Raw genomic sequence first — 12,660 nt, forward strand, 5'->3', positions numbered from 1 at the left:
ACGCAAACCGCCCAGGTTAGCAGCACATGCACAAACAGGCTGCGGACACCCGTCCCACGCTAGCATTCCGGTTCGCGCCTGTGTGAATTTATTTATTTATTATTAAATTTTTATACCGCCCTTCTCCCGAAAGACTCAGGTCGGTGTACAGAGCAATAAATATAAAAACAAAGTACAAAAGTTAAAAAACAATTAAATATTATGCCCGAATATAAACTAATTAAAAACCATGTTAAAACCCCAACCCTTAACCCATCAAACCAGGCCGGATTGCTCGAATAAATAAGTTTTTAGATCCCGCCGGAAGGAGCGAAGACCGGGGGCCATCCGGAGCTCAACCGGCAACCGGTTCCACAGGTCTGGCGCGCCCACAGAGAACGCCCTCCCCCTGGGGGCCATCAATCGACAGCCACAGGCACTAGCGGGAGGAACACCCACCTACCCATGTGCACCACCATTCAGCTGTTTCCGCACCCTGCTAGCCAAGAGCCCATGGTCCGATGTGGACCATAAGTTAGAGACCCCTGCTCTAGGCTATTGATTGCCACGTATTTCCTCTTCAGGCACATAGGCCCATTCAGATGGTCCACCCGACACCATATGGATCCTTGAATATCTTGTGGGTGGGCTAGCAACTGGTTCCCCCCCCCACAGACACACAATTTTTGAGAGGTCAGGGGAGCCAAAGCTCAGGCAGGAATGACTTCGCTATGCTTGGGACCAGCAAACACAACATCGGGGTTAATAAACCAGGATCTAGGCCAGAGGTCTTCAAACTTGGCCCTTTTATGACTTGTGGACTTCAACTCCCAGAATTCCTCAGCCAGCGTGCCTGGCTGAGGAATTCTGAGAGTTGAAGTCCACAAGTCATAAAAGGGCCAAGTTTGAAGACCCCTGATCTAGGCTGCATAGATGCGGGTGCCCGACAGGTGGCAGCAGCCCAGAGAATAATTTTCCCTCCAGCGGCCACTCGGGGTTTTCCTGGCCCAGAACGACTCTAGGCTGCCCAACCCGACCGGCGGGAGCGCTTCGGACTGCAACTCCCGTCGTCCCTAGCCGCGACGCAGAGGAGCGCCTGCGCCGCCTTTTTCCCGCCTAGCAGCTTTTTCCGGCGCGCCGCCATAACGTCGGCCGGAAAAAGGAAGCGGGAGTGGCGGAAGCTTTTCTTCACCATGAGGCATCGGCATGCGTCCTCGCTGATTTCCGGCCAAGGTGCGGCTTCCTCCGGAAGAGAGGAGCGCTACCGAGTTGAAGTCCAGCCCCTCCTGTTGGAGGACCGCGATTGAGAAATACAGTTCCATGGGTCCAGAGTGGCCGAAATCGCTACTACGTTTTCTGTAATCCCTACCGGATTGATTTGGGGTGTGGGCGACGAGCGGTTCTTTTTTTTTTTAGGGTGGGGTTTTTGGAGAGAAATATTAACTCCTTTATGGGGCAGGCTTCAAAAAGCCTCAGAGGCCGAGATCAACATCGCCCTCACCGATTGGTCCGAATTGTTCTCTCCCTCGGGAGCACTAGTCTCTGTGATTGGCTCTCCACGTTCTCGCGGGAGGCTTAGCCCTACATGGAGTCCCTCCCCGCGGCTGTGCCGGATTGGCCAGTGCCTTCCGCCTCCTCTGCCATTGGTGACGCTCTGACCGAAGCGGCTCGTGATTGGTTGCCTCGAGGGGCTTTATAAGCGCCGGGCCAGGCCGGCTCCCCTTCTCAGTCCTGCTCTCTCGCGTGGCGTGGAAGGTGCTGCGTTCTTCAGCCGAAGCTAAGGCCGCGTTCCCGGCGACTGGCACCGCACGCTCCCCTCCAACCTCCAGCCATGGCCTCCGTCTCCGAGCTCGCCTGCATCTACTCCGCCCTCATCCTGCACGACGACGAAGTCACCGTCACGGTGAGAGCGGCGGAAAGGCCTCGTGACCGGGCCCGCGTGGAGGCCCGCCTCGCGATTCCCTCCGGGGAGGCGATTGCAGGCCCGACCTGGGCCTGGTGGGAGGGGCTTGTGGCTTGTGGTTTTGACCGCCCCGCTTCCTCCCCTGTCCGAGCGGGTAAGAGGGGGAGGGCGCGTCTTCAAGCTTGGCCCTTTGATTTGCGGACTTCAACTCCCAGAATTCCTCAGCCAGCGTGCCGTTGTGGTTGGGCTGAGGAATTCTGGGAGTTGAAGTCCGGAAGTCATCAAAGGGCCAAGCTCGAAGACCGCCTGCGGTAAACGAAGCGCGAGGCGACCTCAGGCGCACCCATGTCTTTTATTTCGTTTCCAGGAGGATAAAATCAACGCTCTCATCAAAGCGGCGGGAGTGAACGTGGAGCCTTTCTGGCCGGGTCTCTTCGCGAAGGTAAAACGACGCACGAAGGTTGTGTGTGTGTGTGTGTGTGTGGAGTGTGTGTGTGATGCCACCCCAGGGCTGGAAGAGGCCGGCAGTCCTCGGCTTTGCACCATAATTGAGCCCCAAATCTCTACTGCTATCTATGACTGTTGCGAGGCTTGCCTGCTTTTACGACCTTTCCTGGCGCGGATGTTAAGTGAATCACTTAAAGTTACGTGGCTGTGAAGTGAATCTGGCTTCCCTGTTGACTTCGCTTTCCAAGTGTCTGAAGTTTTGATCACGTGAGCACGGAGACGTTTTGCCACGGTTAGAAGGGTGAAAAGCATTTTTTCAGTGCCCTCGTAGCTTTGGACAGCCACTAAACCAGACATGTCAAACACAAGGCCCGGGGGCCAGATCCGGCCCGCGAAGTGGTTTCATGCGGCCCACGAAGCCATCCTGGAAACAGTGAGGGAACGGCCCCCACTGCCTTGGCCCTGGCCCAGAGACCCTCCTTCTGCCAGAGACCCTCAGATCTGTCCCACTCCTGCCCAGGCCCCCATAGGCACCCTTGATGCGAACGATGTAGAGCTGGCCACGCCCACCCAGTAGGCCATACGCACTCTGGCCACGCCCACCCAGTAGGCCACGCCCACCCTGGCCACACACCCCCGCCCCCCCCCCCCCCCGAGGGCAACCACAATGCTGATGTGGCCCTCAATGAAATTGAGTTTGACAGCCCTGCACTAAACGAAAGGTGGTAAGTAGAAGACTACTTGCGCTTTCTTAGCTCCTCTTGGCCTATGCCAGGGATCAGCAACCTGAAACAGTGAAAGAGCCACTCGGAACCGGTTCCCTCACAAAAGGAAAAACTGGGAGCCGCAAAAAATGTGTGCACATGCGCAGAACAGGGTTTGACTGAAGAGTGGAGCCAAGGCGAGATATGCACCTACCCTGCATATTTGAATTGATTGAACTTTTTTAGTCCCACTTTTTTTTTTTGGACTGCACATGTCAGAGGACTGGGAGCCGCAGGAGACGGCTGAAAGAGCTGCATGCGGCTCCAGAGCCACGGGTTGCAGACCTGTGGCCTATGCAAAGGAATCGCGGGAATCTGTAGCGTTCATAGGCTGAAGCTGTGATTAATCATCAGCCTTTCTTCGGACTAAAAACATAGGAAAGGGGGGCAAGTATACACATTAGAAATTCCTGGTGTCAAAGCTGTTGCTCAGTGGAGGAGACTCTCCTCTTCACTGGTGGTCATCAAGGAGAATAGAGAGCCATCTGTCCAAGATGACCCCTGATGTACCTCCAACAGCAGGGGTCTTCAAACTTGGCCCTTTGATGACTTGTGGACTTCAACTCCCAGAATTCCTCAGCCAGGCAAGCTGGCTGAGGAATTCTGGGAGTTGAAGTCCACAAGTCATCGAAGGGCCAGGTTTGAAGAGCCCTGTCCAGCACCATAGTATTGTTTTTAATATTTTGATCTCTGTAGTTTTATGTGAATGAGGACTTGATCATCCGGGCCAAAACCATCTTAAAAATTTAAACCATGACAATGGAAGCAAAGTTTATTAAGCCGAGATGTTTTTGCTACTTCTTCAGTCAAAATGAACATTTTTGGTAGAGTCGTTGGAATGTACTAACTCTTGCTTTACTTGACTGCAGAGGGGTTACTTGGATGAGTAACAAAACATCTCAGTTTAATAAACTTGGTCCATTTGCCATGCTTTAACCTTTTACGATAACTGTACTTTTAATCTTTTGTTTTATAACTTGTAAGCTGTCCAGAGTCACATTGGGTGTGTGTGTGTGTGTGTGTGTGTGACATAAATATTCAATAAATAAAATAGTTCAGCGATTCAAGTTTCATGTGGGGTTTAGAGCATTTAAAACTTTCTTTTAGAACAGTATCAAACCACGGCAACTTAAGTCATGTGGACTCTTAAGTCCGAAGTCCCCACGTCTTCAAAAGTAGCCAAGGCTGAAAAAAATGGTACTCAGGCTATATACAATGAGGGCCGGCCTTTGTTTGAGAGGGATGCTAAAGCTTTGATACTTTTCTAACTTGTGACCAGGCTTTAACCAACATTGACATCGGAAGCCTCATCTGTAACGTGGGAGTTGGTGGTGGTGCTCCAGCCGCATCGGCCCCTGCAGGAGGAGGAGCCCCTGCCGCCGGTGCTGCTCCTGGTGAGTGAGATGGCTTGTTCCAAACGCCTCGAGCCCAGTGTTCGTTTTGGCCTACTTTTTGGTTAACGGGTGGGGTAAAAAATGTCCCTGCTTTGCTTAATCCAGACTATTAATTGTTTTGTAGCCGAAGAGAAGAAAGAGGAAGAAAAGAAAGAAGAGTCGGAAGAATCCGACGACGACATGGGCTTTGGTCTTTTTGACTAAGCTGGTTTTTTTCTACTCTTTATAATAAAGAGGAAAAACACTTCAATTCAGCTTGGTCTTTGTTTATGAATGCCCCAGGTGCACGTAACGTCCGTGGCTTTCCGCTGCTACAAATTGCTTGCCTCCTCCATTCTTACATAAAGTTTACTCGGGAGCAATCTGTTCTCCGCCTAGGCCAGGGGTGTCAAACCACAGGCCGGTGTCGTCATACGGAAGCCGCGCCTACCCCATTGTCGGCAATGGGGGAAAAAGTCAACAACACGTCGCGGCACGTCACATGACGTGGCAAGTTCGACACCCCTGGCCTAGGCTGTCCTGCTTAGGTGGGGGGAAGGGATGAAATGCCTTTTTGGTAAGGAGGCTGCCATTTTGTCAGCTGCCATTTTTGAAACTACGGCAGGTAGTTCTCGACTTGGCAGCCATTCAAAGTTACAGTGGCACTGGAAAAAGTAATTTACGACCGGTTTTTCACACTTGCCCTCAGGATCACATGATCAAAATTTGGATGGTTGGCAACTGGCTCGTATTTATGACCGTCGCAGCGCGCCCTGGGTCGTGTGATCATCTTTTGCCAGCTTCTGACAAAAGTCAGTGGGGAAAGCGAGATTCGTTTAGCAACTGGCGAGAAAGACTGCAAAACGGGGGCAAACTCCACTGTCTCATTTACAACCACCAGAGCCTCAAATTTTTGTTGCAAAGCGAAGACAGCGGAGTTTTATTTATTTATTTATTTGTTTGTTTGTTTTTATAAACCGCCCTTCTCCCGAGGGACTCGGGGCGGTGTACAGAGTAAGGTAGGCAAACATAATGAAACAGTACTGCCCCATTTTACACTCTTTATTTTATTTTATTTATTTTTTTTATTTTAATCCCATTTATTTTTGCCACAGTTAAGTGACACTCGCTTCTGCCTTCGCTTGTCAGAAGCTGAAAGATGATCGCATGACCCAGGGACATTGCAGCGTTCATAAATACAAGCCAGTTGCCAAGCATCCCAAGTCAAGGACAGAGGTGTCAAAACTGCTGGCCAGATGCATCATAGCAAAACCACGCCTGCCCAATTGCTGGGAATGGGGAAAAAAGTCACAGCATGTCACATCCAGAATTTTCTTGCAGGGGTGTCTAGTCGTTCCAGTAATACAGCCAAGGATACCATAATTCATTGGAACCACTTAAAAGTACTAGATCCTTGTATTCTCGAAGGGACTCATGTTTCTCATTTGTTATACAAGCTTAAAAGTAGAAATTGGATTTACGTAGACATTTTTACTCTCTTTAGAGAAACCGGGCTGTTGGGCACCTCTTTTTCTCATTTTATTGAAGGTTTGCAATTTTGCATACGTCCAAATGCCTCATTCTCTCCCGCAAAGGGTGCATGCATTCTTTTAACAGTTCCAGAGTCAGGCACTTGATGAGTTGAATTCAAGCAGTTTTAAAATATTTATCATGGCTTTAATCTTTTCTTTATAAATTATATAAAAATGGGGAACATGTATGGTTACAGAACTTCTAAATGCAGCTCCATTTCTTAACGTAGAAAGAAAACGACTAAAAACAAAAACTGGCATGTTATTCTAGTGAAAACAGTTCTTGGTGGTGTTCTACAGTCCCAAACAGTTCGCATACATCCACATGGAAGTAGGAAAACAAGATGAGGACTTTTTTTTCTTTTTTTTTTAAATTTGCTTTGAAATGAGATACTTTGAAAATATAGCTTTTTAATCTCTGTAAATTGTGATTAGTGTTTTGTGGCATTATTATTAAGTGTTCCAATAAAAAAAAAAGTTCCAGTCACGGCAGTTTTATACATTGTGGAAAAGAATTCTCAGCCCTGAGGTTTCCCAGAATTCTTCACACGATTTCAGGTTTGCAGCTCAAAAGAGTTCCTTTGTCAGTTTTCTTGGTTTGAAGAAGAAAAAAAACAATTCATCTCTTAAAACAGGCCCCCAACCTTTGGGGCACCAGGGGAGAGGTTTTTCCATGGACCGGAGGGGGGGCGTGGTTTTGTGTGCTGCCTGCATCTTGCGGATGGAGCTTTCCTTGTTAGTGTGGACCGGTTGCTGGCATGCCACGGCCCGGTACTGGTCCACAGACCGGGGCGGTGGGGACCCCTGTCTTAAAACATTTCACGTTCTGAATGACATGAAACCGAAAAACTGGGTTTCTTAAAGATTTTGTTGCGTTTCAGTTTTGGATTTTTCTTGGCATTGATTTTTTTTAAAAAAAAAAAACAAACAAACTTGAGAGAACCAACAAGTTGACAATCCTGGACTGAGCTGTCCCGTTCTCGTTCCTGTCGAAAGGGTTGCCGTTTCTTGCTGGCTTAACAATCCTTTCTCAACCTGTGCAATGCAAAATCCGTTTCTCCCACATCTAGTGAGGCCTGGACTGGCCAAGAGATTTTAGCCTGGCCTGGTCGATCACATCCAATAAGTTTTTGGCGTCTACGGCGAGGGCGTGAGCGGCCGTCAGCATCTGCTTCTTGTACTCTTGCTGCAAACTAGTCATGACGTACTGCTGAGCCAGCTTCATCTTGTTAATCAACTCTGCCAGGTCAGAGTTCAACAGTTTCTGAGCCATCTCGATCTGAAAGAGAGATTGCGGAGTTATCAAATACATCGGGAGCAGAAAAAAGTCCCCGAGTTTCATCCCGAGTGACTGAAGGACAGGAGAAGATCAGCATCCGAGCTTGGGGCTTTTCTTGCAAGTGTTTCATTACCCAAACCAAGTTTGCAAGAAAACCACTCAGCTCAAGAGAACATCAAGGACCGGACCCCCTCATTTCAACCTGGAGCTATAAATATTCTACTTTATTGGTAAGATAGCATCGTGCGTGGCCTTTCTACTGGTGAACGCAAATCTAGACTGATGGCGTAGAAACAGCTGCCCTCGTGATTACCTGGCCAATTTCATGCTTTTTTTTGGGGGGGGGAACATTCACAGAAACTACTAGTCACGGTCTCTAGAATTTAGAAAGACTACCTGGTCCAAGTCCTCCATCTGGCATCCAGGCTAGAAAACAGCTCCTAGTCCTGCACATTAAGCACTAGACCAGGGGTCTTCAAACTTGGCACTTTTAATGACTGGTGGACTTGAACTCCCAGAATTCCTCATGGATACATTCAAGTAGTTTTCTTTTCATGCCTTGTGTACAGTCACCCATGCACTTGTGACCTCTCGTCTTGACTACTGCAACGCTCTTTACATGGGGCTGCCCTTGAGAACCACTTGGAAGCTTCAGCTGGTGCAGAGTGCAGCTGCATGAGTTCTTTTGGGGGTCTCCCGATACTCCCATATTACACCTCTGCTCCGTGAGCTGCACTGGCTTCCAGTTGCCTTCCGAGTGAAATTCAAGGTGCTGGTGATGACATACAAAGCCCTACATGGCGTGGGTCCGGATTACCTACGGGAGCACCTACTGCCAGCGTCAACGTCCCTCCGTCCTGTACGTTCCCACAGAGAGGGCCTCCTCAGGGTACCACCGGTCAGAGAATGTCGACTGGTGACCCCCAGGGGGAGGGCGTTTTCGGTGGGTGCACCAATCCTTTGGAACCGCTTACCAGCTGAACTCCGGATGGCCCCCGACCTTCGCTCCTTCCGGCGTGATCTAAAAACTTATCTATTCGAACAAGCCGGCCTGGCCTGATGGATTTGGGTTTTAAAATTATTTAACTATTTTATTGCCCTGTACACCGCCCTGAGTCCTTCAGGAGAAAGGCGGTATATAAATCAAATAAATAAATAAATAAATCTGTTCGGAAGCGATTGATCGATTTGATTTCTTCCATAATATCTCTATAGAGCAGGGGTAGGCAACCTTGGCTCTTTTACGACTCCTGGACTTCAACTCCCAGAATTCCTGAGCCAGCCTGGCTCAGCTTGGAAACCTCTCCCTTTCCCCTCAGCGTGGCTGGCTCAGGAATTCTGGGAGTTGAAGTCCACGAGTCATAAAGCGGCCTAGGCCTAGGCCAGGGGTAGTAGGCAACCTTGGCTCTTTTATGACTGGTGGACTTCAACTCCCAGAATTCCTGAGCCAGCTTGGAAACCCCTCCCTTTCCCCTCAGCCTGGCTGGCTCAGGAATTCTGGGAGTTGAAGTCCACCAGTCATAAAAGAGGCAAGTTTGAAGACCCCTGCACTAGACCAAACCAACTCTGGTGCCTTCCAAACTGTCCCAATTTAATGCCTACAATCTCTTAGACACGTTATAGAAATTAAAGAGCCAACAGTGTAAACCAGGGGCAGGCAAAGTTGGCTCTTTTATGACTCGTGGACTTCAACTCCCAGAATTCCCCAGCCAGCATTTTCCTGGAATTTTCTAAAAAGTCCCTTGATAAGAATCCAAGCGGCATTTTCGACTTGCTTTCCATGATTTAATCGTTTACCATTTCTCAACAGCCCTCAAGTCTTGGAAGTGAGCAGAGCAGAGAGTGTTGTTCGTGACTGTATGTAATACATTCTATATTTGTTTGCCTACACATAAATATTTGAAGCTTCCTCTCGCTTCACGCACTCTCTCTTCTCCTGGATTCCTGTGGGAATCTCCTTTGAGCTGCCGTCAAATGAAGCCACTCATTTCTACTGATTTACACAACCAAAAAACTCGGGTTGTTTTTTTTTTGTCGTTCCAAGTTCTTTACTTTTATTCTAACCTGAAATCTAGTGAACTGGCTGACATGGTACACGTTAGGACACGGGTTGGCAACCTGCGGCTCCGGAGCCGCATGTGGCTCTTTGAGCCGTCTCCTGCGGCTCCCAGCCGCCCGGTGCGCGCGCACCTCTTCGAACGGGCAGTGGTCCAAATGGAGAGTGGCACCACCCATTTGGAGAGGTGCGCGCGCACCTCTCCGAACGGGCGGAGGTGCGCGCGCACCTCCGCGCGAATGGGCAGCGGCGCCACTCTTTGAGAAAGCTGCCGCGGCACGTTTGCAAGCTGCCGAAAGTGGCAGCTTTGCAGACGGGCCGCGGCAGCTTTCCCAAGAAGCGGCGCCACTGCCCGTTCGTGCGGAGGTACGTGCGCACCTCTCCAAAGGTTTGGGGAGGTGCGCGCACACCTACGGTCATTCGGAGAGGTGCACGCGCACCTCTCGGAATGGGCAGCGGCGCCGCTCTTTGAGAAAGCTGCCGCGGCACGTTTGCAGGCTGCCGAAAGCGGCAGCTTTGCAGACGGGCCACGGCAGCTTTCCCAAGAAGCGGCGCCACTGCCCGTTCGCGCGGAGGTACGCACGCACCTTTCCAAAGGTTTGGGGAGGTGCGCGCACACCTACGGTCGTTCGGAGAGGTGCGTGCGCACCTCTCGGAATGGGTAGTGGCGCCGCTTTTTGGGAAAGCTGCCGCTTCGGCAGCTTTGCAGACGGGACGTGGCAGCTTTCCCAAGAAGCGGCGCCGCTGCCCGTTCGCGCGGAGGTACGCGCATACCTCTCCAAAGGTTTGGGGAGGTGCGCGCACACCTACGGTCATTCGGAGAGGTGCACGCGCACCTCTCGGAATGGGCAGCGGCGCCGCTCTTTGAGAAAGCTGCCGCGGCACGTTTGCAGGCTGCCGAAAGCGGCAGCTTTGCAGACGGGCCACGGCAGCTTTCCCAAGAAGCGGCGCCACTGCCCGTTCGCGCGGAGGTACGCACGCACCTTTCCAAAGGTTTGGGGAGGTGCGCGCACACCTACGGTCGTTCGGAGAGGTGCACGCGCACCTCTCGGAATGGGCAGCGGCGCCGCTCTTTGAGAAAGCTGCCGCGGCACGTTTGCAGGCTGCCGAAAGCGGCAGCTTTGCAGACGGGCCACGGCAGCTTTCCCAAGAAGCGGCGCCACTGCCCGTTCGCGCGGAGGTACGCACGCACCTTTCCAAAGGTTTGGGGAGGTGCGCGCACACCTACGGTCGTTCGGAGAGGTGCGTGCGCACCTCTCGGAATGGGTAGTGGCGCCGCTTTTTGGGAAAGCTGCCGCTTCGGCAGCTTTGCAGACGGGACGTGGCAGCTTTCCCAAGAAGCGGCGCCGCTGCCCGTTCGCGCGGAGGTACGCGCATACCTCTCCAAAGGTTTGGGGAGGTGCGCGCACACCTACGGTCGTTCGGAGAGGTGTGCGCGCACCTCTCGGAATGGGCAGCGGCGCCGCTCTTTGAGAAAGCTGCCGCGGCACGTTTGCAGGCTGCCGAAAGCGGCAGCTTTGCAGACGGGCCGTCGCGCAACCGGGAACCGATTCCATCACACATAAAAAGAAATGGCAACTGCGCGCGTCCGCGCATGCACAAGAAAGAACCGTTTTGCGCATGCGCAAAACGTTTTTTGCGCATGCGCATGCATGGACGCACACACGCGGCTCCCACTTTTTTTTATGTGTGATGGAACCGGTTCCCAGTGGCTCTTTTCCTTTTTCAGGTTGCCGACCCCTGCGTTAGGAGAAAATGAAACAACATCTAAACACAGGCTTTAGAATTTAGATAAAATCGTGGTAGGCCACAATCTAGTAAGAAAGATGCAAAAAAGAAAAAGGCAAAAAGTGATTCTACCTCTCTGTGCGTGCTTGCTGGGAGGACCAGAATGGTTTCATCAACTGTTGCCAATAAAGTTCGCAAGGCCAAACCGACTTCCTGCAAGATAATGAGGCATAATTAAATCAGACTGAGCACCCTCACTCCAACAGAAACGCAAGACACAGATACGCATCCTTCTCCAAAGTGCATTAAGCAAACATGTATCTCTATATTTCCAATGCTCTGAAACATCTAACCAGGACAGATCCTTCAGCAGAGGGACCCCCTGAGTTATTTTGGACTAACATTCTCAGCGTACAAAGCTCTAAACTTTGAAAAATCCATGTTCCCGGAGATGAGGACAAAAAGGAACGTGCTCAAATCCCACACGGAGGTAACACGCATTGCGCAATAAACATCACCCAAACCCAAAATTATTTTGTAAGGCTCAAAAGGGAGTCATTTGCAGTCCAACTGAAGCAATGAAACACATCCTTTGCATTCAGCACCGGACCCAGATTTAAGATAAGCTACACTCGACTCCACATATTTTAGTAACACAGGTGTTGTTTGACATGTATGACCGTTGGTCATTAGGTCCTGATGGCCGTAAATTGCGAGCGTCATGTTTGACCAACCCAACTTGACGGCTTTTACAGTCCTCATTAAGCAAACATGGGCAGTTGTAAATTGAATGCCGCAGTTGTTATCGATGGTGCAGCAAAACTATTACAAGACAGTCACATGACTGTTGGACACTGCAAATGGACATCAAGGCAGCCATGTTGCCAAGCACCCTAAGTGCTGTGAGCACTATTGGAACTTCAGAACCGGTTCATAACTCACTAAGTGACCCATCGTAAGTCAAGGACTATCTGTACAGGCATCAATATTCATTATCTTAAGTCAGGGGTCTTCAAACTTGGCCCTTTGATGACTTGTGGACTTCATCTCCCAGAATTCCTCAGCCAAGCTAGCTGAGGAATTCTGGGAGTTGAAGTCCACAAGTCATCAAAGGGCCAAGTCTGAAGACCCCCGGTCTAGTGCTTAATGTGCAGGACTAGGCACTGGTTCTAGCTTGGATGCCAGATGGGCTGGCTGAGGAATTCTGAAGTCCACAAGTCTTAAAGTCGCCAGGTTTGAAGAGTCCTGGTGAAGAGGCTTATTTTGATGTTTTTGTGGCTTCCTTAAAACATGGGCAAGGTTAGAGCTTGGGTGACTATATCAGGGGTCTTCAAACTTGGCCCTTTGATGACTCGTGGACTTCAACTCCCAGAATTCCTCAGCCAGGCATGCTGAGGAATTCTGGGAGTTGAAGTCCACGAGTCATCAAAGGGCCAAGTTTGAAGATCCGTCTTACAGTGATTCCTAGAACAGCCATAGGAAACTGTCTCACTTGGCTTTAGTACAAGGTAGTCCTTGACTTACAACCATTTGTTTAGTGGCCATTCAAAATTACAACAGCACTGAAAAAGTGACTTACGACCATTTTTCACATTTACA

The 12,660-nt window shown here is 50.4% G+C and overlaps 2 protein-coding genes across 9 annotated transcripts in view; one reads left to right on the forward strand and one right to left on the reverse strand.

Annotated features, from left to right (window-relative positions):
• Positions 1 to 1,629: 1,629 nt before the first annotated feature.
• On the forward strand, positions 1,630 to 4,737 carry RPLP1 (ribosomal protein lateral stalk subunit P1). Its single transcript, XM_081323078.1, has 4 exons — positions 1,630 to 1,882; positions 2,250 to 2,324; positions 4,373 to 4,487; positions 4,612 to 4,737. Exons 1-4 carry the CDS (start codon positions 1,811 to 1,813, stop codon positions 4,689 to 4,691), a joined length of 342 nt encoding a protein of 113 aa, XP_081179204.1. The 5' UTR covers positions 1,630 to 1,810; the 3' UTR covers positions 4,692 to 4,737.
• Positions 4,738 to 6,915: 2,178 nt separating this feature from the next.
• The window catches only part of PTK2 (protein tyrosine kinase 2), a 265,648-nt gene continuing 259,903 nt past the window's right edge, over positions 6,916 to 12,660 (reverse strand). For all 8 annotated transcript variants that reach the window (XM_081323023.1, XM_081323024.1, XM_081323022.1 and 5 more), the window contains 2 exons: positions 11,194 to 11,274; positions 6,916 to 7,277 (listed from right to left, as the gene is read on the reverse strand). In XM_081323023.1, coding sequence (XP_081179149.1) covers positions 7,065 to 7,277; positions 11,194 to 11,274 — 294 coding nt within the window. In that variant the 3' untranslated portion in view covers positions 6,916 to 7,064. The remainder of the gene's footprint in view (positions 7,278 to 11,193; positions 11,275 to 12,660) is intronic.

Source organism: Vipera berus (assembly GCF_964194415.1).
Source record: "Vipera berus genome assembly, chromosome: 3".
NCBI lineage: Eukaryota > Metazoa > Chordata > Lepidosauria > Squamata > Viperidae > Vipera > Vipera berus.

What these genes read in the sequence shown, in the direction of transcription:
- RPLP1 (XM_081323078.1), top strand. Translation starts at nt 1,811, where the DNA reads ATGGCCTCCGTCTCCGAGCTCGCCTGCATCTACTCCGCCCTCATCCTG. An exon ending in GGCCGGGTCTCTTCGCGAAG is followed by an intron (nt 2,325 to 4,372) that starts GTAAAACGACGC and finishes ACTTGTGACCAG; the next exon opens with GCTTTAACCAACATTGACAT. An exon ending in TGCCGCCGGTGCTGCTCCTG is followed by an intron (nt 4,488 to 4,611) that starts GTGAGTGAGATG and finishes ATTGTTTTGTAG; the next exon opens with CCGAAGAGAAGAAAGAGGAA.